Source organism: Eubalaena glacialis, chromosome 1 (assembly GCF_028564815.1).
Source record: "Eubalaena glacialis isolate mEubGla1 chromosome 1, mEubGla1.1.hap2.+ XY, whole genome shotgun sequence".
Classification (NCBI taxonomy): Eukaryota; Metazoa; Chordata; class Mammalia; order Artiodactyla; family Balaenidae; genus Eubalaena; species Eubalaena glacialis.
In genome coordinates, this window is record NC_083716.1 from 178,408,767 (window position 1) to 178,435,313 (window position 26,547).

The 26,547-nt window shown below is 46.0% G+C and overlaps 1 protein-coding gene across 3 annotated transcripts in view; it reads left to right on the top strand.

Moving 5' to 3' along the window:
- Positions 1-91: 91 nt before the first annotated feature.
- GAD1 (glutamate decarboxylase 1) overlaps positions 92-26,547 on the top strand; it is a 37,094-nt gene continuing 10,638 nt past the window's right edge. Inside the window, exons 1-10 of one of the 3 annotated variants that reach the window (XM_061201770.1) lie at positions 92-197; positions 3,579-3,641; positions 9,276-9,434; positions 10,757-10,999; positions 15,589-15,679; positions 22,500-22,612; positions 23,760-23,875; positions 23,957-24,036; positions 24,264-24,318; positions 25,590-25,706. In XM_061201770.1, the coding sequence (XP_061057753.1) occupies positions 116-197; positions 3,579-3,641; positions 9,276-9,434; positions 10,757-10,999; positions 15,589-15,679; positions 22,500-22,612; positions 23,760-23,875; positions 23,957-24,036; positions 24,264-24,318; positions 25,590-25,706 (1,119 nt within the window). In that variant the 5' untranslated portion in view covers positions 92-115. Of the gene's footprint in view, positions 198-3,107; positions 3,208-3,578; positions 3,642-9,275; positions 9,435-10,756; positions 11,000-15,588; positions 15,680-20,898; positions 20,936-22,499; positions 22,613-23,759; positions 23,876-23,956; positions 24,037-24,263; positions 24,319-25,589; positions 25,707-26,547 lie in introns of those variants that run through there. The other 2 variants (XM_061201762.1, XM_061201778.1) reach the window with 2 other exon arrangements.

The window sequence follows — 26,547 nt, forward strand, 5'->3', positions numbered from 1 at the left end:
GCGCGCCGGACCCCTGAATCCCTCCCCGTACAGCTCTCGCTTCTCTTTGCAGCCTGTTCCTAAGCCCGGCCGGCCGAGGACCCCGGACAGCAGAGGACCGGGGACAACCGAGCAGATGGCGTCTTCGACCCCTTCTTCGTCCGCAACCTCCTCGAACGCGGGAGCGGACCCCAATACTACCAACCTGCGTCCCACAAGTAGGTCCTGCTCCAGTTTCCTATCAAATGGACTGCGGGGAAGATGGGGGCGCTGGGACGTGAGGAGGCTGCGCTGGCGGAAAGGGAAGGTGGAGCGCGGAGATGATGGAGGCTAGAAAGAAATGGGGCCCTGACCCAGGTCCCGACCAAAGGTCGTTCGACTGCCAGGGATGCTAGGCGATACCAGGGCGCTAAGGGAGTGGGAACCACGCAGGGTCGGAGCGGCGGCGATCCTTGGAGGCTTCGCTGAGGGGGAAGGACGCGCGGCGAGAGTGTTGTTTTTATTGTGTTGTGTGTGGTTTCTTTGCTAGGTGGGACGACGGGGGTCAGCGCAAGGGGCGGTGTGAGGAGCTGGGAGCCTCAGCGGGAATAGAGAGTTTTCTGTCTTCGGCTTTCGTTGAGCCGAGATCCGACCCCTCCCCCCCTCCTTTACCCCTGCGTTGTGCTCGAAGTCTATAATCAGAGGAAATTTCGACGTTAATTGCAGCTTTTAGAAAACTCGGGGTCCCTAATTGCTCCAAATTTGCGTCGAGCTATTGACGAGTGAGGAAGAAGCCAGGGGCGAGAAGGGAGCATAAAATGGTTTGAGATTAAGCCTCGACATTTTAGACAATTAATTACATTTCAGAGACAAAAAAAAAAAAAAAAAAAAAAGCGGGCAGCATCCTGAGTGGCAAGAAGTGGGGAACCAGGAGGAGTCCAGAAGGTTTGCCAGGGCGGGAGGAGAGAGCAGCCCTCTCTTTTCTCCCGGGCAGGAGACCTGTCAGCAATGAACACCTCTCTAAGAGAGAGGAAGAAAAGGGGAACCAGATAAAAGCGGGTGGGGAGATGTATGCTTCCCCACCCCTAGCTCCGTGCGACTCCTCAACCCATTTCCAGAATCTGTCTTTAATTCGGATTGATTTCCAACATCTTTGTAGAGGCGTGGAGATGAGGGAATTGTTTTCCTTTTTCCACTTTGGATTGAAATGCGCTCCCTCCAAATCCATGAGCTCCAGATAGTAACGGCCCCAGAATTTCTATATAAAAGGGCTTAGGGATGGCATTGTGGTTAGAAGGAGGGCTCATTGCTTCGCTTTTATAGCACTTTCTATAAGCTTGAGAAAACATCAACTGTTCCCATCAACGAAGGTTGGCGCGGGGGGGGGGTATTGGGTAAGCCCTCTATCCAACCCCTAGGTGCTGCCCTTGGCTTCCCGGCTGGAGGCCTTCTCTTAAATTCTTAGGCGGCGTTCCAGTTCCCTTTGCAGCTCCCTCTCCCCGCCCCCGAGGCAAGCTACAATTACCCACACAACAAAGAGGGGCTCAGGAGAGCCGCCAGCCTTGGTGGCGCGAGAGCCGGGCACTGGCTACCAGAGCTGGTCGGAACAGGCCAAGAGAAACGGGAGGCCTGCGCGCCTTTGTCTGTTGCTCTGGCCCTGATGGATTTCTTTTCCAGTTCTCTCCACATTTCCTGCCCCTTTCTTTGCTGTCTGGCAGGGGTGGGCGGCCGTTGTGTTCACCCACCCTCGAGTCCTGCACCCCTACTGCGCCCCTACTTCCCAGAGGCAACCAGCAGCGGAGCCCATGTGCCCAACCGCGGGTCCCAGACCCAGCAGAGGAGCTGACCCGAGTTCGCTCATGGCCGGGCGCGCCCGGAATTCGCCAGGGCGGAGGGAAGATAGCCGAAAACTGGGCCCAGGAAGAGCCTGCAGCACCTGTCCTGAGAACGCCGCCGCCGGCCCTGACAGCCCAGCCGCCGTGAGCATTCTAGGCTGTGTGCGCACGCCTGGCTCTCTACCCATCCTTGCCCTCCCTTGCAGACACATCCTCTCCCGCCCAGCTGGCTCTGCTTCTCTGCCTCTCCAGGGTCTCCTGGGAGGTGGCGTTGCTCAATTCGCACAACCTTACTCGACCTCTTGCTCCAGCGACGCCTCCTCCTTGTTCTCAGCCACTCGGTCTTCCTTACTCTGGCTACGTCAAAGGATCTCTCTCACTTCCTCTTCCCATCTCTCTTTCCCTTTCTTTCACTGCAATCCCCAACTCTAAAAGGCAGTGCAATGGGTCTGAACTCCAACGCCACAGCTGAGTGACCTTGGAAAACTCTCCTAGCCTCTCTGAGCTTCAGTGTTTTTATTTGTAAAAGTGAGTCTTAGATTAACACTCCTCTTGCTTCATAGGATTATGAGGATTAGGTGAGATGGCGTTTAAAATGAAAGCACTCTATCGGATGAAAATAGCTCTTTACCTGCCAGGCATTTTTATTAGGGTTTAGCTTTCGCACCGATTTACTACTGTCTGTTGCAGGAACTCCATCTGTGACACGCTCTCTCATTGACGTCGGGCTAGTTCTTCTCCCCGCTGGGGCTCTGTTGTGCCTCGGGTTTAATGGATATCACTCTCCTTATCGCAGCAAACACTCGCGCCCGGCTGAAGGCACCGGCCAGGATGGGGTGGGGGATGGGAGTGATTGGAGGCGCCTTGCTATGAGGAATGCGAGGGGAATTTCAGGCTAGGCCCACTACACCGGCTCGCATGCAGGCTCTGCAGGCACCCCCGTGCTTCTGGCTGGAAGTTGAACCCCGAGGGCAGGATAGACGCTGAGGAGTCCGAGAACACGGCAGCGCCTGAATCCGCGATTCAGACCTAGAGAAAAAGTGTCTGATTCCCTTCGCCTTCGCCTGCTCCAGATCCGAGACGTCCGAGGGAAGGGTTAATGAGGGGCAGGTTGGGAAGAGGGGGCAGGGGATGAGGACCCGAGGCGCACTATTGTCTTGCCGACTCCCCGGTCCCACTGAAGAGCAGCCATGCGAGCCCGATCATCTAGTCAAATACTATTTTTCACCCAATTAATTCCTGAACTCTTCCGCGACCCCATTTCATGCCAGTTTATTTTAAGCTGCCACTCGGCTGGAGACCCGCCAAGAAACTATGAGACGTGTTGGTCCCAGATGTCTCTGTGTTCCCTTTCCCAGCCGCTGTGGTTGCCCTTCGAGTCTGCGGGGCGGAGACCAAGGGACTGGGCCTGCGGGTGGGTGTTGGGCAACTCGAGGAGCCGGGCCTGGCCCTTTGCACCTGCAGTCAGCCCTGTCCCACTCCGACCCCGCCTTGGCGGCTACCCCATCGTAGTCGCTGGGAGGCCGGGCGGGGCGCTGGGTGCGTGGCCTCTCAGAGACACTGTTCTGTACCTGAGGTCGGAGCAGGAAGGGAGTGTGGTGGGGTCTCGGGGGGCACGAGTCTCCCCGTCGGCCCAAAGATCTGGCTCTTAGCTCCTTTCGGGAAAGAGCTTTTTAATGAGGCGCACTGGCGAAGACCTGCCCCTACCCTCCCCAGAAAACCTTTGCCCTCGACCGGGTGCCGGACTGTCCGAGCCTCACTGATCGCACGTCTCTTGGTTTCTAGCGTATGACACCTGGTGCGGCGTGGCCCATGGATGCACCAGAAAACTGGGGCTGAAGATCTGTGGTAAGTGAAAGGGCCGGCTGGGGCCCCAAAGGGCTGCGAGGCGAGCGGGCTTTGCGGGTTTGGGAGAGTGGGACGTACGCGGAAGGGAATCCTGGCTCTTGGGTCTGTTTTCTAGTGTCTACAGCCCCTACGCCCGGCAGAGACGCTCCTCTACTGGCCTTGACCTTCCTCTGCCCTCTCCTGACGTGCCCCCGAGGGACCTTTTCCGATGGGGGGTCCTGGGCTACTTGAGACCTCGGGGCTCCCCTAGCTGGGCGCGAGCACAGAGCCCCCGCGCCACAGCCCCGCTCATCTTGCCCGGCGCTTTGGCTGTTCTGACCCATGCGCTCGGCCTAAGCGACGCGAAGGCGGCATAAAAAGGTCCGGGTTTACTGGAGAGCAGGCCCAAGGCAAGACATCCGCCTTAGACGGTAGCTGGCGCGTCGTATTCCTTCCCTCTCCACCATCGCGCGTTGAAAGTGGCTTCCTCGGCTGGATATTTTTGCCCGAGATGTCAAAACGGATTCAGGTTTCGTTCTTTGAGGCCTTGGAGGCCAAGAGAAAGGATTGCCTGCAGCCCTCGGTGGCCTGCCTGGAGGAGGTGCGGGCGGTGCAAGCTAGAGGGTTTGCGGAGCTTGCCCTTGAAGGAGAGGAGGGAAAGGAAAGGGGGCAGAGGGGGCGTGGGACCGCAAGACGGAAAGGGGGTATCGGGCGCGATTTGCTAGAGAGGAAGGAAAATAGATCTGGGAGCTGGACGGGAGAAAGAACTGCTCTCCGGAGACGTAAGGATCTAAAATGAAAACGCCCAAGGGGTGTAATTTTTTTTTTTTTTTTTTTTTTTTAAGGAAAAAGGGAGATTTGTTCGAAGGGACACAGCTGAGTGGCTCCGGCTGAACAATGAGAACTTGCTTTCCTTGCTATATTTCACCGTCTAAAATTTCTAGCCTTATCGGGCCAGAAAATACGGACGTCCCGGGTCAGGGGGTGGAGAGGCGGGGTAAGATTAACGTGGGGCTTATTAAAAGGCCATCCGTCAGCTGCTGCGCGCTGGAGATAGTGGCGGCGCAGGCGTAGGCACGCCCGCCCAGCCCCCGGAGCGCCCGAGAGTGGGCCGGCGAGCCGGTGGTCTCCGGGCCTGATCTTCCCAGCTGTCCTGCATCCCGGGGCTCCAGGGAGGCGAGAGTTTGTGGCCGGAGCGAGAGGAGTTAACTTAGCAGCTTTTGGGAGTCACCCCCCCTTCCCCGCCTTGCGGCGCGGCGCCCTCCCTGCGTTTCTGGGGCTCTGTCCCCTTGATCCCAGAAGCAGCTTTACGGTGAGGAAGGGTTGCTCGACTCCAGGACCTAGCCGTTTTGCAGGGAAAGCCCAGCCCTGCGGCGGGGAGGCCCCGGGGTTTGGCCCTCTCCCCAGCACGCGAGGCCCGCGGCGCGAGGCCTGGGCAGCGTCCCCGCGCGGGGGCAGCTGGGGGCAGCCGAGCTTTGTTCTATAAATAGCCCCCTTCCCCCCAGCCGCCATTCCCGGCTTAATGGCCCGTTTCGCGCCAGGTCCCTTCGGCGGCCGCGGCGCTCGGCTTCAGCAGCCGTCATTGTCATGCAGCCGGGCAAGCAGAACTGAGCGAGCCCTGGGCGCCCACACGGTCGAGGACAGGGTGGGCGAGGCTTGGGGTGAGTGCTGCTTTCCTCGCGGTCCTAGGCCTGCCTAGCCAGCGGCCTTCATCCATCCCCATCCCCGCTTCCCGGCCTCGGCCCTGGGCGGTGCCCCCTGCTGCCCCGACTGCAGACCCTCAGGGTCTGGGGAGAAGAGAAGGTCTAAACGCCGCTTTGGGGACACACCCGAAGTGACCCGAAAAGGTAAAGGGCCAGGAGCATCCCTGGGTCCGGGAATAGATGTCCAGGTACAGGAATTGGGGAATAGAGGTTTGCATCAGCTTCCCCTGAGGGAGAGCTCTTGGGCGTTTGGGGGCTACCATCCTCAGGGAGTTTCTTCTCTGTTTTTACCCACCTCCCCAACATTAATTTCAGGAAAGTTGAAACCCCTGTGACAGGAGAGGGCTGGTAGTGTGTTGAGGGGCAATTGCCTTCTGCTAATACGCATGCTTTGGGGGCCACAGGTTAGGAGGATTTACAATAGGTTTGATTCTGAAAGGAAACAAAACAACGGGAGGATTTGTTTTCCATACTTTGCGCCAACTCTGGCTTTCCATTTTAGTCTAGTTACCGGAGGCAAAGTGCAGTCTTTGGTTTTGACTTGAATCCACAGACCCCTCTCCTCCTCCACACACAGATTCCCCCACTCCCTTCATCCCAGACCTTCACGGGCTTGAAAGGTGCCCTCTTGACCTGACACTCTCCAGGTTGGTTTGACCTTTCACCTTAAGAGAGTTGAGGGACTAATGGTCATCTTCTCACTTCCAGATCCATTGCCCTGGGGGACCCCTCCATTGCCCTTGCCAAGATTCCACCCCACCCCCTCTCCTACCCCCTCTCCTGGATCCCCACCCCCCCACCCCCCAGGAAGACAAAGCTGCAAGGAAGGCCCCTGGTCTCACCAGTGGAACCCTTAGCTCCGGAGGCAGAATCCCATGGGAAAGCAGTCAGCCAGAAGAAACCCAGGGTCTTGCCAAGAGGTAGAGAGCCGGGTGGCTACAGGCATGATAGCATGACCTAAATAGAAGGAGTTGCAGGGAGCCCTAAGTTCTGGCTCTGGGCTCTGCTCACTTCCCAGTGTGTCCTTGGGCCTCAATCACTTCTGTATTCAGAGGTCCCAGACTGGCTGCCAGTTACAGCCCCTGAGCTGTTTTATTTAGCCCATGCAGTGTGTGTGTTTGTGTTTGTGTGTGTGTTTAATTTTGTGTCAGTCACCAACTTTTAAACATACATTTCAAATATTCTGTATTTATTATGGCTTCTTTTGAAATTAAAAAAAAAAAAAAAGTTTGAGGTGGGGGAGAGATCTGGCAGGGTACTTATAGCCCAGAAAAATCAGGAAAAGAGCCCCTTCCTCTAGGGAGATGCAACTCCATGCTACAGCTTGGTGAGAGACAGCAAGGGGGTTGGGCTTCAGGCCTCACTTGCCCCCTTGGCCAGGTGCCCTTATGCCAGGCTCAGTTTGAAACCCCACTTGGAAACAACCAGCTTGACCCAGGTGCTCTAGTTCCTCACACCTCCCCCCTCTCACGGGGCTGATTAGGCCTTTGAGTTTGGGGGCAGCTGTGAGGACCAGCAGCAGGATCGCCCTCGGCTCATAGGTGGAAGCTAGCCAGGGTGCTACGACGGGGCCAAAGCTTACCGCAGCTTCGGCTCCCCTCCGCTTGCCTCTGTGCCTCTTAAGAATGTTCAGCTAAGTTACCTTAAACTAGGTCCTTATAGCTGAGGTATAGAGCAAAAGGGAGTACAGTCTGCTCTAGTCTCAGGGACCTCTGCTTCCAGGACCCCTTGCTAGCCAGGGAGGTCATCAAAGCACTGACCTCAATGTCATCCACCACCTCGTTATCCTTGGAGAAGCATACGAACTTCCAGAGCCTCTCAGAGCCCAGAGAGGCCCGGGTCCTTGACCTTATTTTTGAGGCTCCCAATATTTTAGAAAACAAATACCTTCCAAAAAAGTGATATTCCAAAAATAATATCCATTAAGTGTTTATATTAACAAATTAATGGTTTTTAACACAAATTATAACGCAATATAAGTGTGCTTTGCATAGGATAATTATAAGATGTATAGAAAACACTAATTCCTTGTGCACTCCAGGAAGTGTGGTCCAGGAATGGGATGCAGGTTTAAAGTTGTGTCATTAATTGTCATCTTTCATTCCTATCAGGACACCTCTGGGAATGCCTGTGAGAAGAACTCCTTTGGAGATAATATCCAAAGCCCAAATGCAGGTCCTAGGTCCTTTCCCACCTAGGAAAGGAGTTGCTAAGGGGTTTCAAGGCAGAGACTTTCCCAGGGAGTGAGTCAGAACCAACCAGAGGTCAGAGACCTAAAGAGCGGGAGTTCAGCTAGGCAGGACCTCACCTCCATTAGGGCACTTGGTCTTTTCAGCCTGCTTGAAACAAATTCCACTGCTGCCTGTTCTGGGTGTAGGGGGCCAGTCTCACTCAGGAGCCCGGTGGTCCTGCATCCCTCTGGCAAATGAGTGCTAGCTTCTCATTTTGGACTCTGGGGATTTGGAGGAGGAATTCAGAAAGTAGGAGCAGAGGTGAAGGGGAGGATACACCCCCCCCATCTTTATATCCAAGTGTGGAGCTCTATTATAATGTATTTTCCCCCTTCTGATGTCCTTTAGAGCTTTAGTGATAAGTTTTCAAGGTGCTGGGAACAATGAAAGGCCTGGTGCCTCTGCCTTCCTATTCTTCCCTCCAAAAATAGACCCTGCTTCTGTGTGTGGGAGGATTCTAATCACTGCAACCTTCCCCCTGCATCCCTCCTTCCTCCACCCCTCACCACTGAATTGCAGCCCTGGGGAAGTAAAGCTGAATTCCCCAGATTAACTTGCCTCTCGTCGAACCTCCCGGGACTTTCCTCCAAGCCTGCCTTGTGACGTATGTGACTCCCCAAGGATCTTGGTATCTACAAATACAGCTTTGGGGTCACCAAGAAGCTTAGAACCTTCTTCCTCTTTTCAGGGTGTTGCATTTCGGACTAAGATTGAGGCTGATTTGGAGGAGATGCTGAGGGAAGGAGCGGGTCTGCAGGTCCCGAGCCCCAGAAGGGACAGGTGGAGGTACTGAGAGAGGAAATGTGCTCCTGGTTGGCAGAGCCTCAGCCCTTTCAGCTCAGCCTTGCCACTGGTAGTGTTTGCACTGCTCACCTCAGGCAGGAGAGATTTCCCCTCCTTCTGAGGGGCAGGGGGGAGGTGCTTTGACTCCCATCCTGGGCTCAGAGCTCATCTCTGTGGAGTTCTTGGATGGCTTTCTAGCTTTATTACATTGTTGGTCACCATCTGCCAATCTGCAAGCTCCTGGACAAGAGGGGATCTGTCTCATTTATCTTTATCTGTCCCTGGTCCTAAATGCTTAGTAAAGTCCTTTACACAAGAGGTGCTCAATAAGTATTTACGGAATTAAATGTCACCACACATAAAATTTTAGGCTTTCTTGTCTCTTTCTCCAATACCTTTATTTAAGGAGAGGGGGTGGTACAGGGAAAGCTGCCCTTCAGTTTTGGGTCAGAAAAATTAAACTTACATTCAACCCTGGTAGCATTTACCTGGTGTCCAAGGAAAGCATCTTCCCCAATCCTCAGTGCTGGTCCTCACCCCCTCCTCCCTCTGGTTGCACAGCCCATAAACCCAGACCTGGCAGCATCCTCTCCGTTTGTGTCTCTTCCCTTAAAACCCCATCCTGAGGCTGGTTACTGGAGTGGAAGCTGTCCAGTTGACTTAATTCTGCGTTCACTGTCATGTTCAGAGAGGAGAATGGGCTTCACTTACTGTTTTTCTCTCTTGCATGACTGGGTCTGTGCCACTGATGACACTTGGCACTGCCCCCTCCCCGCCTGGAGGCGAGCAGTGCCAGAGCCCTTACATATAAAACAGACACTCAGCTTCTATTCAGGAAAAGTGAGAACCCTGCTTGGAGAGTCGACCTGGGCCAGCAGCTGACCCTCCGAGGCTGGGAGTTTGGTGCCCTTCCTCTGACCCAGCTTCTTGTGCTACAGGCTTCTTGCAAAGGACCAACAGCCTGGAAGAGAAGAGCAGGCTTGTGAGCGCCTTCAAGGAGAGGCAGTCCTCCAAGAATCTGCTTTCCTGTGAAAACAGCGACAGGGATGGCCGATTCCAGCGCACAGAGACCGACTTCTCCAACCTGTTTGCTCGAGGTAGTCCCCACCCCCCAGCCCTAGTGCTATCCAGTAGGTTGCTTATTGGAGTTTCTTTACTTTTTCCTGAAATCTTGCTTCTTTTACAAAAAAAGTCATTATTCTCTCTGAACCATCATGAAACTGCTTTCCCAACATTTGAATATAATATACTCCCTCCTTCCCTATTGCCCAGGCCTCCATCATTTGAAAGCTGGATGAGGACAATCAGTAAAACAGCCAACTCTAAAGATACTTGCAGGGACAAATACACAGTCATAGAATCTCAGAATCCAAAGAAATCTTTCATATAAGAAAATCCAGCTATTCCCTCCATAGCATTTATCCTCCAAGGGTGGTGCCCACAGCAACAAAATCACCCTGTGGGAAGCTGTGTAGCTGGGCCTCATGACCAGGTGCTGTCCTGAAGGTCATTTTCCTTTTGAAGATCTTTCACTCATTACCGCTGCCCCTACAACAAGGGTCTCAGGAGGTGCTTTCCCAGTCTTTCCCGACCAGCTCAAAGGTAAACCCACCCCCCTCCCCCTTCCGTGAACTCCCCACAAGCCATGGAGGCCAAACCAGAACAGTAAACAAGATTCACTAAACCTTGGAGAGCTAATCCAAAGAATAGACACAGAGCATCATATACAGCCAGTCTGTTCTTGAGCTATGGCTGACAACTTCAGTTGGGGCCCCCTACAGCTATCCCCCCTGGCTATCCCCCAGCCTGACTCTGCCTAACAGAGGCCGGAACCCAGAGTCACCTTCTGGCATCCCAGAGGCCAAGCCCTAAAAGGTAAGGTCAGGAGAGAGGCAGGAGTTCCCTCTCCCACCTTCCAGTTCTAGTTTTCTGTCTAAGGACAACATAAAGAACCATCCTCTTCGGTGTGACCTCAGCCTCTACCCACAGAAGCCTCACCCGCCACCAGCAACATATCAAGCACATCATAACACCAAACCGAAAGCCCAGTGTCTGAGCCAGATGTACAGAGACACACCTGGTACTAGGGGAGCAAGACAGACGCCCCGTCTGTCACACGCCTGACAGGTGCCCAAATGGATAACTGCAGGGGCAGGCTGCTTGTGGCTTCTCAAAGCGTTTCATTTATGAGCAGCCTAACTATCAGAAACTCTGTGAACCCCCAGAGAACATATGCAGCGCTTCTGTGTGTACGCCGATGTACATTGTTCTGGGGAGATGGTACAGCAGATTCTCAATGCATGCATATCCTGGAAGAAAATCAGTCCTATAAAGATACGCATATTAGGGATTTCTAAGCTGACTGAGGAAATCCAGATACGAGTCAGGTGATAACCACTCATGGGCTTCCCCCCACCAGATCTGCTTCCGGCTAAGAACGGGGAGGAGCAAACTGTGCAGTTCCTGCTGGAGGTGGTAGACATACTCCTCAACTACGTCCGCAAGACATTCGATCGCTCCACCAAGGTGCTGGACTTCCACCACCCCCACCAGCTGCTGGAAGGCATGGAGGGCTTCAACCTGGAACTCTCTGACCACCCTGAGTCCCTGGAGCAGATCCTGGTCGACTGCAGAGACACCCTGAAATATGGCGTCCGCACAGGTAAGGGTGAGAGCCAGGTGGACACGCAGTGGCAACCTTGCCCTGTGTCAGACCTTTGCCAGTTGCCAGGATGTCAAAGTCATGTTGAAGGAGAAACACAAACCCGGGTGAAGGAAGGCAGCAGAGCGCTCCATGACCTCAGAACCACCAGACGCAGTGACAAAATCCCATCATTATCTATTGTTGTAAAAATAGATTTAAAAGATACAGATACTCCGTGCTGTGTCAAGTTCTGTATAAAGAGTTTTAATTCTTGGTTTGAGGCTATTCACAACCTAAAGAAAGCAGAATGATCCATTCTCTACTTCTTTTCTCGCTTCCATTTTCACGCCTACTTCATTCTGATAAATCCAACCCTTGCCTGTCCCTGAAACTGGGGAGAATTGGGCCCATTTCCTTTTCTTTCTGTACTAGTTTCCTAGGGCTGCCACAACAGATGACCACAAACTGGGTGACTTAAGACAACAGAAATTTATTATCTCACAGTTCTGGAGGCTAAAAGTTCAAAATCAAGGTGTCTGCAGGGCCATGCTCTCTCTGAAGACTCTTGGGAAGGAGCCATCCTTGCCTCTTCCAGCTTCTGATGGTTGTGGGAATTCCTTGGCATTCCTTGGCTTGTAGATGCATCCCTCCAATCTTTGCCTTCATCTTCACATGACATTTTCCAAGAATCTGTGTCCAGGTTTCTCTCTTCTTTGGATTAGTGCCTACCCCAATCCAGTATGGCCTCATCTTAGCTTGTTTACATCCACAAAGACCCTATTTCCAAATAAAGTCACAGGAATCAGGGGTTAACACTTGAACAATCTCTTACAGGACACAACTCAACCCACCACACCCTCTATTTGCTAGGCCCAAAAGCCACACACTTACACACCCTTTGCATTCTACTCCATCCTCTGGAGTTCAGGTATCCTGAGGCACCAAATCCTATCTCCAACAGGGAGCCCTGGAGGACGCCCTCTTGCCTCCTTTCCATGTTATAGGAACTCTCTCTACTCAGCAATCCTGGCCAAGTGGTTACTCTCCATTTACCTCAAGTTCAAGGACTTTTGGGATCTCTGTCTGGCTCTTTCTAAGCCTAGGAATCAAGCAGTGGTTTCTTCTCCCTACCGTCTTTCCCCACTGCAGCCTGGCTCTCATGAGCTCTTGGGCAGACTGATGTACAGGAATTGGCAGTCCATAGCATGGTTGTCCCCACAGAGGAGCCCCTGAGGTCATGACTGGTAGCCTCTTGTTCTTTTTTCTTTCTCTCTCTCTCCTTTATTATCCTGCTCACTCTTCCTAGTCATTTGAAGATATGACTGGGGAGGGTGTCGTAATAGGACTGAGTAAGGCTATTGGATGTCAAAAACAAGGGTTATAATGAAATAATGAGGCTGGCCAAAGAGGCATTTTTAAATAATGAATCCCAAACAGGTTTTGAAGTCTGCCAACACCACTGGTATAGGTGTAGCTTCCTTGAATAACTGCAAGATGGACAAGACTCAACTATATTACAAAGTCTGTGTTTGCTTTTTAAAGAAAAGCATGCTCATCCATTTAGTTACATCTCACCTTGGTCTGATGGCTAATCTGTTCCTGGTGGAGATCAAGTTGTTATTTGGCTAGGAAAAAAAACAGAGTCAGAATTCTCCATGTATGTTTTAGCTTGACTAGCTTTGGTCCACTATTTTTATTTTGTCAGTTCACGCCACAAACACTTTATCAGAGAGATGAGACCACTTACGTTTATCATGAAAGCTCAGAATAGTTTTGCCCCTCAAAGAAAAATACATGGATTTGTCATAATAGCAACTCCTATCGCCTACAAAACTGAAGTAGCACGTGGTCAGAGAAGCATGGACTCTTACTAGAGTCGAGTGTGTGAATCCAATTAGATACTTAGCCTGGAGCCATTCATCCCTGTTCTTCAGAGCAGCTTCTAGAAGCAGATATTTGCATTTGTAGAGTTCAGGCAATAGTCTTCAGGCAATGTGAAACCTGCATCACAGGGTGTTGACCCTGGCAAAGTGTACTGTTGCTTTCATGGGAAAACACATTTCCTAGTTGCTGGTCTGTAGTTTAGATGTAGTTACTGGAGCAATAGAGTAAACCCACAGGTATTGTGCAATGGAAGTGGAAGATATTTTTTAAGAGTATTAATGCACAGCCAGAATAATGAATAGGGTTTTAGAATGAAAACATACTGATCTGGGAAGCGTCTGTGGAGGGATGATGATGGCCTTTGGAAATTTCCCTACAAATTAACAAAGACTTCTGAAAAAGGAACCAATGTATATACATTCTCCAAGAACTGAGAGAAACGCTAGTCAGCCCTCAGTCACAGTAGACATGCTGACTTCCTTAGTTTTCCTTTTTTGAACTTTTTATCATGGAAATTTTAAACTTATACAAAAATAAAATAATGTAATGAACCCTGTATACCCAACACCCAGCTTCAGCTATTAGCAGCTCTTGCCAGTGTTGTTTCACCTGACACCCCACCCACTCCCCTCTCTTCTATACTATATGGAAGCAAATCTCCAGCATAATATTATTTCATTCATAAATATTTTTTATCCTCAAGGACTCTTAAAAAAACCACATTATCATTGGTACATCCAAAAAAATTTATAATTTTTTAATATCACATATTCAGTCAGTGTTCAAATTTCCAATTGTCTCATGAATGTCATAAATGTTTTATTTTGTTACAGCTGGAATCAAGATCCACATAAGTCCTCCACATTGCAATTGCTTAATATGTCTCTTAATCAATAGATTTCTTCCTCCATCTCTTTTTTTTTTTTTGAAGCTTATTTGTTCAAAAATTTTACTTTAAAAAATTACTCTTTCTTTCTCTCCAACCTGACTCTAAGCCGTGTGCTGCTCAGTACCACGTCTATCATCTGTTAGTATTTTTGTTGACTATAGACAGTTGAAATTGAAATTTAAATTAGGTCATTTTGTTGCTTGATAGAAATTCTGGTATGAGATTTTGGCTTCATTAAGCTATAGCCATAAGAGGAAAGTAAGGTTTGGGGGGACTTTGTGTCCTTTTATATTTTAATAGACCATGAGATACTGTTTCGCTTTTGTTTGAGGGTTATTTGTGTCAGTCTGTCTGTCTGTCCGTGTCCATCTTTTGTCTCTGCTATGCGATGTGATTTTGATACATTGTCAAATGGTGTGATTGCATTTATTTATCATTCAATCTTGTCTTAAAATGAAATGTTTGTTGTTAAAAGTTTTCAAATGGGTATTGTGTGTGTGCGCATATATGTATATATATATGTATATACGTATTTATATTTAAATGGACTTCAACAAAATTAGTTATGTTGTAGGAGATCTCATAGATTTTGTTGGCACTGAGCCGAGTAGAGCAAAATGGACCAGTTTAAGCTATTTAGAGTAATCTACATGAATGTCTGAAATCTGGTCTTGAATTTACACTAAGCTTACTGCTTATGCTTCTTTTATTCTTTCTAAAGATCAGTATTATTTTTCGAGGACTCTTGAGGTGCAGGGATCGGTATATTAGAAGTCCTAGTCTAGATGTTCTGAATGAGTCCTTATCACAAGGAGGGAAGGATAGACTTCCTCAGAGAGGGGACTTAGACCAGGAACATTCCAACATTAGCTCTCTGACAGTTATTTCAGAGGCAAAAGCAATTTCCGCTGGAAACACAGCAGTCAGCACATCTTTCTAACACCAGTTCTCTGTCACACACCCCTAGATAATCTATTGCGTTGACTCCTTCGTGACAGCCAAGCCAAGCCTGCTCTATGGGGTTGAGTTTTTCTGTGAACGCCAAGTTGGCCAAAATTTGGCAGTAATCCTGAATTTGCTGAGAACAAAGCCTGATAAAGCATAGAGTGGGTTGAAAAGGACTTTTGAGTTACGTAATAATAAAAATTATTCTATCAACAACTCAATGAGTGAATGAGGCTGTGTCTGCCCCTGTTTCACAGAGCAGATGCCAGGTCATCTCAGCAATACATCTAGTTTAACAGTCGCCTGACTATATGTGGGCAAAACACACCAATGCTTGACATCGTATTTGACTGACACAGAGGCCCAGAGAGTGATGTCATGCCTCGGCATCAGCCTCAGAGCTGGCACTTACCCTGGGCTTGGTTCGGTTCACAGAGCCACTGACCCCTTCTGAGGCCTGCAGCCTCTCCTCCTCCATCAGCATACCTTGATTTGGGGAATAAAAGCTTGAGGTGTTAAATTAAAAATTGAAATATTTATGGAGAAAAACAGGACCACCACATCCGGATTTGTATTTTAAAAAGTACAACAGAGGAGCTCATCTGGAAATCAACGATACTGGACAGATTACTTGTTTTATGACCTTGGATTTTTTTAAATTTAAAAGCATAATGCTTTAGAAACATGTAAGTTTGGGAGACATCTTCAATGTTAAAGGTTGGTATAGGGTGGGTCAACGTGCCCTTCCTTCAGTATTCTTGGGCAGCCCTATTAGACCATTGGGATAGAGGTCCCATCACTGTGGCCTAGTGGAGTGGACCTTTTGATTTGAAGACAGCTTGAAAAGTCTGGATTTGCCTTGATGCTTGTCTGTTACTTACCTCTTTAGGTCATCCTCGATTTTTCAACCAGCTCTCCACTGGATTGGATATCATTGGTTTAGCCGGCGAATGGCTGACATCAACTGCCAATACCAATATGTAAGTCCCACATATTATTTTCATGTAAGCAAACATGATGTCTGAGTATGGCTTGTTGTATTAGGAGTCCAATTCCAATGGTTCTATAATAATTTTATTACAGTTTGCCCTAGTCATCTTTTCTCTTAAAATCTTTTAGGTTTATCACAGCTCTGAGTTAATGATAGATACTTGATAAACTATTTTTTAATTGAATAATGCAGTTTAATAAGAGCATGGTCATAAGAAGTAATAACTCTAGCTTTCAAAGTTTAGTGTGAAACTTCATGTTAAAAGACTCCATATTTCTTAATGATATATTTAAAGAGATCATGTTCTGGGGTATAATCTTGGTCCATTTTCCCACCCAAGCATATTGCTCCTTATCATTTAGGTCATATTTTCTTCATAATTAAAGGGGCCATAAAGCCACAAACCAATTTGATCAGCCTATTGTTCAACTAAAAATTCTAAAACAATTCATGTAGTGATATTCCTTTGAAAGGAATTATATACCCCTTTCAAAATAACTGATTGTTTTTCTGAATGTGAAATTTTTTTCATACTTGAGTAGGCAAAGCCTTTGTTTCTAAGTTCTTGTAAATTTATTTGAAACTGTCTCTAAGGTCCTGGCGGTAGGAGGGTTGTGTGTGCAAGTAATACCTGGGTAGTCTTCTGGTAATCACCCCACAGTTTCTTCTACACACACGTGCCATCTTTGGAGACAAGGACAGGTTACAAGTTGATGGAGGGGCATCATAGCCTACTAAGTACTGTCTTTTCTTTCAACGCTAAGATAATGTTTTACCACTCTCTCTGTATCCAGACAGCGGTACCACATTCTATGAAAGTAGCCAGAGGGAAATAATAAAACAAGGTTATCGCAGTAAGTTAAAAATAACTACATAAGAATTATGTAGTTTAGTCACTGTGGAAATATTTGGAAAATAACCGTACGCTTTTTAAGTTCGTGGTAGATTTGAAAAATGAATTTAGGTGAAAGGGTGGTATTATTTAAAATGAGAAATTCCATTTGATGCAAGATAGAATGTAAGTTATTAAAGTTCAAGGTATTCTATTTTTCTTAGACTACTACCAGCCACAGAACCTGAAAGGGCATTTTAAACTTATATATTAATTTGTGTGTGTTCCAAAGCTGTTTAATGCTGTGACTCAAAATACTTAACTACATTCAGAAAAGTTTCTATTAATTAAGGCCTCCTGCTTTGTTTGCTAATTTAAAACAACAACAACATTTAAAAAGCAAATGTGACAAGTGAAACCATTAGTGCTAAAAGGCATAAAAGATTAAATTGATTGAAAAGTCAAATGGTTTTCCTGCTCCCTACTTGCAAGTCAAGGTTAACGTCACAGAATGTTCATGTTGGATCACTGAGGCTCTGAAGGGCTGGGAGGAATTCAGGTCAAAGATACAATCACCTGTATGATCTCCTCAACAAAAAACTCCCCTTTGCAGTCTTTATGTTTATGGTTTGTGAGATAAAAATATATCAGCAAGCACAGACATCATAATACATTAATTATAACTTGAAAAAAGACAGTAATGTTTAACTGAAACATCTCACACTAAGGAATGATTTTAATTAGAAAGCACAGCTTTAAAAAAAAAACTTAACTATTTAGAAAATAAATGAGAAAAATAAAGGTACATACCCATTAAGGCCCAAGTACCCTTATTAATATAGGCACCAAATTCAGCCAGTGTCTTTAAGTGTGTATTCTGTAGGCCTCTCAGCTGTGATTTCCTAATATATATAGCTCAGTCTCAAGGTAAATAAAAGGAATTCACCCTGTTGAACCATTTATGACCACACATTCTCCTAAAAGTCTTTTCTTTAACCAGGGAAATCTCACAAATTCTCCTTTTTTTTTTTTTTGTATGTGTTCGTAAAATGAAAGTCCCTTACTCTTTCCTTACCTCAGCTCAGCCATGAAACGCTAAAATATTGTCCAACCATCTGAGGTCAAGGCCAGTCCAACTAAATGGCACATAGTAATTGCAGCTGTACTGAACAGTGGATATTTATAAAATATGATCCAATTCCAACAGATCGATAGCAAAGGTTATTTAAAATACTGAAATAGTTTCTGTCAGTTCTAGAGACAAGGCATTGTCTGAAGAAGTAATAACTATTATCTAGAAATTGTTCTAAGCCGGTTCCCCTGGAAGATTATGAAATGTGGCAGCGCTGTCAGGAGCTTGTGCAGAAATTTGCTCCCTTGTGACAATTCCTTCTCCAGCTGGGAACAGTGTTCAAAATAAGCCTGGGGAAGAATGGCAAAAGGATCTTTTTTGGCAGAGTAGGATTTAATTAGTGATACACTCATTTTTTTGACCTGTACTTCATTGCGTTTGGATGGCACTGGTAATAGAGAATAATAACTACATTCCTCAGTATACTCTCTCTAAAAGAACTATCCAATATCTTAATCCAAGTGGCAAAGTGTAAGGTATCTGATGGTTAGAATAGAAGGAACATTTATGCCCATGCTTTCACACCTGCCTGTGCATTCAGCTTTGAGATATATTCTTCCAAGCTAGGACTCAGTGAAGAGCCAAAGAAAACGTCACCAGTGTGTAGCTGGCCATGGCATGTACAGCTCTTTTCTTCCAAAACACGGCCACCGAGCAGGTGTAAACAACAGCCTGCCCTCAAGCACCTGACGTTAATACATAATCCTAGTGGCAAGATCTATCACAGCCCTTTGTTATGAGGTTATGATTTCAAGTATCTAGCACTTTATTTTCATAGAAATTACACAGGAGAAATTTTCTATGGGGGTTATCAGTCATTTTATACTAGTAGGCAGGTTGTTACAGAGGAGCCTGCAGTAAGTAGTTCTCATTTGTCATAGAAAAGCAGCTGTGATGTAAAGGACATGGAATTCCAGCTTGGAAACATCCTGCATGATCTTGAAACAACTCACTGAATTTCTCTGAACCCCAGTTTCTTCTTTAGAAAAATGAAGAATAATTGTATCCACCTTACATAGTGCTTCTGAAGACTAAAAAAGACACCAGTCTTAAGTGCCCAGTGTATACAAGGTACAATGCACACACCCAGGAAAGGCAGCCAACCCACAGGTCACTGTTGCCATTTGCAACCCCTCCCTTCAACTTCCCAGCTCTTTTGTTTCTGTGTCTCATCATTTCTGGTCACCAAAGGGGCTCACTAAGCTCCCCCTCAGGTGTGTTATCTTTTAAGGTAAAGATGGGCCACCCACCACATCCATAAGGAGGATAAAATCTAAGAGGAGTGTCAAGTTAGAGAATCAACATAGAAAATTATTTCTTCCTCTCATTAAAGAAGTTCCTGGTTTGGCAGTCACCAAGGATGCAGGATCCTTGTGCCTTCCTGGTTCATATTGAGGCATGTGGCTCTCATCTGCAAAGTTACTTCATGGTGCAAGCTAGCTGCTGGAGTTCCAGCCATCATTTCTGTGTTCCAGATCTCAGGAAAGAGTGCAAGTGGAGGGAGGAAGGAGGAAGGAAGGAAAGAAAGAAAAGAGGGAAGGAAGAAGGGCAAAAGGGAAACACACTCTTTCCTTCTAAGAAACCTTCTCAGAAGCTCCACAAGACATTTCTCCTAGCATCTCTTTAGCTAGAACTTAATCCAATGGCCACACCTAGGGAGGCTAGAAAATACAGTCTTTGATCTGGATGAATTGCAACTCCAAATAAAATTGAATGAAGGAAGGGAAATGTTGATACTGGTTAGCAACCAGCAGATTCTGCCATCAGAGAAAATCAGCTTAACAATCAATTTGCCTCGGTTAATCCCACTGGGAAGGTGAGTTGAACTACTAAAACAGGGCTGACTCACTACCCTACTCAGAATATAAAAACTCTCCTTTAGTGTCACTCCCTGAATGTCACAATCATACTGTTTTTAAACCCTTACTTTCAATCCCATGTTCTTATGCTTCAACCTAGAGCTTTTAGCAGGTTTAGTTTCTTATCCTCCGATTCTGAAATGTCATCTTGTACTATGACTTTAGCATCAAACCAGCTTCTTCTGAATCCATATTTGACCTTTGATCTCTTGACTTTGTCCACTTTCATCTGTCATTTATGGAAGGGGTACCAAACCTGGAGTCCCAGGTGCAAGAGGAGACTCTCCTACAAGGGTATACAAAATGATGTGCATATCCTCATTTTCTTCCTGGAGAGAGGGACCATAGCTTTCCTGGGAGTCCCAAAGGTGTCTGTGATCTCAATTAAGTTAAGAACCACTGCTCTAGGGTGAACTTCAAGGTCTTCTCTAAGGCTTTGGGTGCAGGCAGACTCCCAGTTGTAAACACGGTCCAGGATGAGAAGGCAAGTTCAGAGGAAGTGTCAGGAACGGGGGCACCACGTTAGCCCATGTGACAGGCCTGGCTGAGGATCAACAGCCGTGGGGCAATCTACCAGCTTCCAGGAGAGGATGTCAGGACTAAGGTCACAAATCGCAATAAGCTTGATGTTAGCTGTGGGGTAACTGGTCCTTCAGACCCAGGTAGCGACTGTCAAATAGGATGCAGCTAAGGCCAAGATGCTGGATTCATCCTAGTAAGCTTCCTCCTCAAGGTTTGGAATTGTGTCTTATGGCATCTTTGTCTCCTCAGTACGTAAAAAGCCACTTGGCAGAAAGTAGTCATTCATTAAATATTTGTTGAAAAGAACTGAAAGAAAGGTTTCAGAATCAGGAACCTAGCATAAATAAGGAACCTGAGATAGATGAGATCAGATAATCTCACGATCAAACTCTCTAGACTCTTCCTCCTGATCCTGAGAGTAATAGCCATATTCCTGGTAAGAAGACTAATTCATGCAAACCTGGGGCCTAAATTGATTCAAATCCTGAAGTGGACCAACCTTCTGGCCTTCAACCCCATCCTTTCTCCCTTCCCCATGTGGTTCCTGCACTGACTTGACTCTGGTCCAGCTTTCATCCAATCCTTGATAAGGTTCTGATATTATGGTGTATGATTCCATTGGTTCCTTGCCTTACCCTAGAGAGCCTTCTCATTTGGTACTGTGAGACTTAAACACACACACTACCACCAGTACCTCTTCACCATGCAAACATTTTTGCCATTCCAACATTTCCATCAGTCAGTGGCACTGTTGATAACGCATTTGTTCAAGAATGGTTAGAACCACATCATGAGTTTGCCCCTTGGTACACTCAGCAGCACAGGCTAAACCAGGAATCCTTCTCTTCTTCTTCCTTTATCAGGCCATCAGACATGAGGGAGTGTTGGTTGCTACGGTGATGGGGCTCAGAGCAGAACCAAAGCATGATTGTGACCTCCAGAGGTGATGGTAACTGAACACATGACTTCCAAGGGTCTTCCTCCTAAATTTCAAGGGTCCTCCGAAGGAAAATGGATATATTCTTTTTGCAAACAAAATTCTTCTACCAAGAGATATACCCTGAGGATCCTTCAGGATCTTTTTGTCCTCTTTTACCACCATGTGATTAATTTGATTGCTTTATTTTTCTCCATGATTAAAATTTAGTACCTTCACCTGGGTCTTTGTACAACAATTGTTATCTCATCCTTGCAAATAGCTTTTCTAAATCATGAAGCCAGCAAAAATTCCCATTAACTCTCAGCACTGGCATTCAGCCTAAACACCCTAACCAGGGATGAAGTCTCCCCATATCACTTGGCTGAGTCAATCTAGGAATCTCCCTTCGGTGAGCATTGTCTGAGCCAAGCCCACAAACTCTAATGCTTAAGAAGGCCAAGCAAAAAGAAGAAAGACAAAGAGTCTCACAGTCAGTAAATATCTTTTTGTTTTCTGGTTTAATTTTCTGTAGATGGACTTTCTTTGATTTCTCTTAAGCCCTATGCCTTGGTACCATGATTTTGTTTCAATGATTAGTCACCAGACTGTGCTTCTGTTTTGAACGGCTTTGAGAAGAGCATGGCTTGCTACTTTTAAGTCAGTTAGTTAGAAGACAAAGCTAACCTACCAGAATATCTTGATGCCCACAGTTAGCTGTGTATGCCAGTTGACATTCTTCTTGTTTGTTTGTAATTGGTAATTAGAAAATCATCACTTATAATTATTCTTGACAGATATCGACTTCAGAGAATTATAGAAGCATTGCTGTCCTTAGGGATTATCAGTAGAAAAACCATGTAGATAATTATATTGAGATCTTTAAAACCTAGGTCAATACTTCCAATTATCTTCATGGTTAGCTTTCAGATATTTACATTGTTTTTAAAAGATAGACTTTTTGGGAATTCCCTGATGGTCCAGTGGTTAGGACTCCGCGCTTTCACTGCTGAGGGCGCGGGTTCAATCCCTGGTCGGGGAACTAAGATTCTGCAAGCCACCTACCTCGGCCAAAAAAAATTAGAAAACAGACTTTGGCTCTGGGTTTTATAAATTCTACAGGTGTGAAGTTGGCAATCAGTTTTTTTAAAATGTTGCAAACCATTTATATAGAATTTAGAATACATTTTTTCAATTAGCATTTGCATCATCCTATATAATCTTAGAGGTGAAAGGGACCCAGAAAAGTCATTTTCTTTCCTTCTATTTCTCTGGGTGGACCACACCTAAGACATTCCGTTGAGATGAAAGTCTATTTTGTTGGTGAAGAATCACAGAGCAGGTACTTCCACCACCTCTCTCGGTAACCCAGGCTGGTTTCTGACATTTTATGATTGATGACAGTGCATTACCAGGAAATTAATTGTTTTAGTGGTTTTAAACATCTTTTATTCGAACCCAAGTACAAATACTAAACCAGTTATCTGTGTTTCCCAAATAAGTGGTTTGACTTCTTTATTTTCATTCTTGTTCTCACCACCTTTCCAGGTTTACATATGAAATTGCACCAGTGTTTGTCCTCATGGAGCAAATAACACTTAAGAAGATGAGAGAGATAGTTGGATGGTCAAGTAAAGATGGTGATGGGATATTTTCTCCTGGTAGGTTTCGGTTCTCTTTCCCCGACTCTCCTCAAGGTTTGCAGTATGGATCCTTGGGATCCGTGAGAACACTAAACACAAAGTGAGTTTGTAGAAGAATAACAATTTTTTCAATAGTCCTGCCTTCTTAGCTTTGTCAGAGTGAAGGCTAGCAAGAATGCTACATTCTATGTGTACTAACCAACAAAGGCTGTGCCTAAACCTGTACAAACTGACAAAGACTGTGTCTAAATCATGCTAAACAGCTCTGGTCTGTCAATAGCAGTTTGATTAAGCTGGGGATCAGAGAATCAAGATTATCAGTGGACAGATCAATTTTGGCCAAAATAGTATATCTACTTTAAATCTCTAGTTCAATATAGATACAATAAGAATCTTTAAAACAAGGACAGATAATCTTGTAGAAAGGAGGGAGTTTGGAGTGGTGTCAGAGACAGTGTGATTGTGTACAAAGGGAAGAGAAAAAATAAAAATTGCAATTGTTCAGGCAATTGAATCAGTCCATGAATTTGCCTGTTTGTCAGGTAACTGATGCAAACATGACTCGTTTGTGTTGGCCAGACGTACCTGGTTACCTCAGTTCTCCTTTCATCTTGATTTAAGTAAACACGAGTTTGGTTTTATTTTAGTACACTTGGAGTTCTTCTAAATGACTCAATAACTCAGTTGGGCTGTTCTTTGAGGAGAGTATCCAGGCAATGTCACTGTTTCCTTCCATAGGCTCTATCACTCTCTCTTTCTCTGTCTTTCTGACTCAGAGAAAAGATTCATCTTTGTTCAGTAAATAGATTGAGCAGAAAATGGAAGCAGGAGGGTTGTAACTCACCTATCTCTTTGCAGCCGCTGCTTCTGCCACCCCTTATATTCCTGTCTAGGCTTCAAGGTGGGGCAGGCAGCAGAGTACGTGAATCACCTCCAGCCAAATTGCCTAAATGGCTTTGGTAATAAGTGTGATTATTTGTATTTCCAGGACAAAGGGGCCAGAGGGAAGCCCTGGCAATAAGGAAGCCAGCAAAACCTATCATGCATGATATTGTCCTTCCCCTTTCTGACCTCCCTAGTCTCTTGAGACACCACGTCAGCCTTTGTTGTTAGAAACAGTATTGAGGGAGTCCCAACAGCTCCCAATGTGTCTGCTTGCCGATAGGGGGAGCCATATCCAACATGTACAGCATCATGGCTGCTCGCTACAAGTACTTCCCGGAAGTTAAGACAAAGGGCATGGCGGCCGTACCCAAGCTGGTCCTCTTCACCTCAGAACACGTGAGTTGGGTGCTCTTGCTCATGCATTGTGGTGTTTTCCAAGGGACTGTCTTAACATCTAACCTCCAGCCTCTGTTGCAGAGTCACTATTCCATAAAGAAAGCTGGGGCTGCACTTGGCTTTGGAACCGACAATGTGATTTTGATAAAGTGCAATGAAAGGTAGGCAGGGGAGAGTGAATATTAGGTTCTTGATGTATTAAATGTGCTCATCTGTTAAATTTGTTTTATTGTGCTTAAGGACTGACTCAGTACAGTGTGCCAAGCTGCTAATGGTCTGTTGAAAATATCTGATTAAATTACTTTCTTCTGCTGCTGCTGAAGTTTTTTTCCATGTGCAATCTCACTGATTGTTCATTTTCATTTCTCTCTTTTTACAATAATTACAGGGGGAAGATAATTCCAGCTGATTTAGAGGCAAAAATTCTTGAAGCCAAGCAAAAGGTATGTACTCTATGGTGCATCTAAACTCTGGTGAATATAGATTTTTTAAAATACCTTCTTTCTGCCCTAGACAATAAAAGTGTTTGATAATATAAGAGATAATTTGATTGTGTTTCTAAAATTCTTTTCTCAGATGTTTGCTTATTTTCAACTTGTGTGTTGACATGGCTTTAAAGCTGTGTCTACACAATATCAATTTTTTTTGAAAAGTGGAAAATTCAGTCATTAAACCACTTGTTCTGTCTTCACTGTGCCAAATGACTAGTTCGATGTACTTCAATAAATCCCCTATCCGCGTCTCATGAAGATGCAGCCTAATTGAGGTTTTCACTTGCTACTTGTTAGGTATAATCTCATTTTAACAAATATCATTTAAGGTTAGGATTCTATTTAGCAAATCGCTTGCATGCCCTGGCAGTTGGCCCATGATACTTGGTGAATCCAGCCTCAATAAATTCTCTTAAACAGAAAAATCGCATAGAACAGATATATCCACGAGGCACTGCCAAGTAGCTGTCAGGCCATTTACCAACTCGTTGTTTTGGTTACATTCTTGTACCTCCTTCTCTAACTATGGTTGTTTGCCGGGTCTCAGCAGAGGAGACGGATAGAAATGTCGCTAGGACTGAGCAAGGGGCAGAGGGGGAGCTCCTAGAACTCATAGATTTCCCCAACCCTGTCTGAGCTCTATTACTTCACTTTCTCATCTATTTCTTGTTCACACCAAAATTTTACTGTATCTACTCTTAGGGAAACGGTGTATAGACCTGTTTTCAATAACCAAACAATGCTTCAGTATTATTATTACATCAATACACTTAGAACAGCACAGCTTCTAAAATGTAGAATGTCCAGATGACACTCAGATACCTGCCCATCACTCCACTTATTACTCTTTCCTGCTTTATTGTTTGTCATAGAACTTATCACTACTAAACATGCTATTTATTTTGCTTATTTAATTTTGTTGACTGTCAGTCACTCCCCACGAGAATGCAAACTCCACGAGGACAGAAATATTCGTCTTTTGTGCTCACTGCTGTATTCCCAGCATCCACAACAGGGCCTGGCACATGAAAGTCATCAAAAATATTTGTTGAATAAATGAAGGAATGAGTAAATGAGCTAACAGAGAATAGTCCCAGATATAGTATCTGCTAACACACCAGCTTAGCTGATCTCTGCTGGAAATAAACGCTACAGTAATTCTCCTTCATGTGGAAAGGAGGGAGGTTAGAAAGACTAATCAGCTTGTCCCTCTTACCTTATAGGGATACATTCCTCTGTATGTCAATGCAACTGCCGGCACGACTGTTTATGGCGCTTTTGATCCCATACAGGAGATTGCAGATATATGTGAGAAATACAACCTCTGGCTGCATGTCGATGTAAGTGCTGTAACTCAGAGTGGCCTGGTCCCGTCGTGGGGTGGAAGCAGCTCTGCTTTATAATTTGCCTCCAGCTTCTCCCATTGCCTCTCTCCCCACTACATTTCTCTGGCCCCTAGCAGGCCATTCATGACAGGTGCACACCACACGCCTGTCCGTCCTCTGGGTCTCACCCAGTCCTTACTGGCCAATTGCTGTCATCTGTGATTCATCCTAGAATTTCATTTCTATCACTTTTCCGGAAAGCTTTTGTCTGAACAAATGTCTAAGAGTGAAGGACAACTGATTTCAGAGGGTAAAGATGTAAGATACAACGTATAGAAAGTGACCATGAGTCTGAATCTGGGCACTCAGCTATCTGCCTTCAGTCCAGCCATCTATGACACTTTTCTTCCAAAAAAAAAAAAAAAAAACGGAAAGAAGGAGAAAGGAAGAAAAGAAGAAAGAAAGAAATGCATATCTGGTACATGTAGGAAAAATAAGGCAGTATATGGAAGGTGTTATCAATTAAGAGATTTAGTTCCAAATTTTCCTAGGAACATAAGACGTACATTTTCACACGTGTGACTGGGTGTGTTTTTTCCTTTTTCTCTCTCCATTCTCATGGGTTTAACTTCTCACAACTAGACAGTGGGGTGATCTGCCCTGCTATTGGACAAATGATAACAAAGGCTGTTCTTGTGTCACATGGTGTCCCAAGATATTCGATCAACATGCATCAGGGGACGCATAAAAATGTCTTGCTATTGCAGGAGTGGTTGTGGGACCTCCAAGCCCACCAGGGCTGCTGCCTTGTGAGTTTTTCAGGAGCCCTTAGAATTCTGCTCTGGGCAGAATCAGC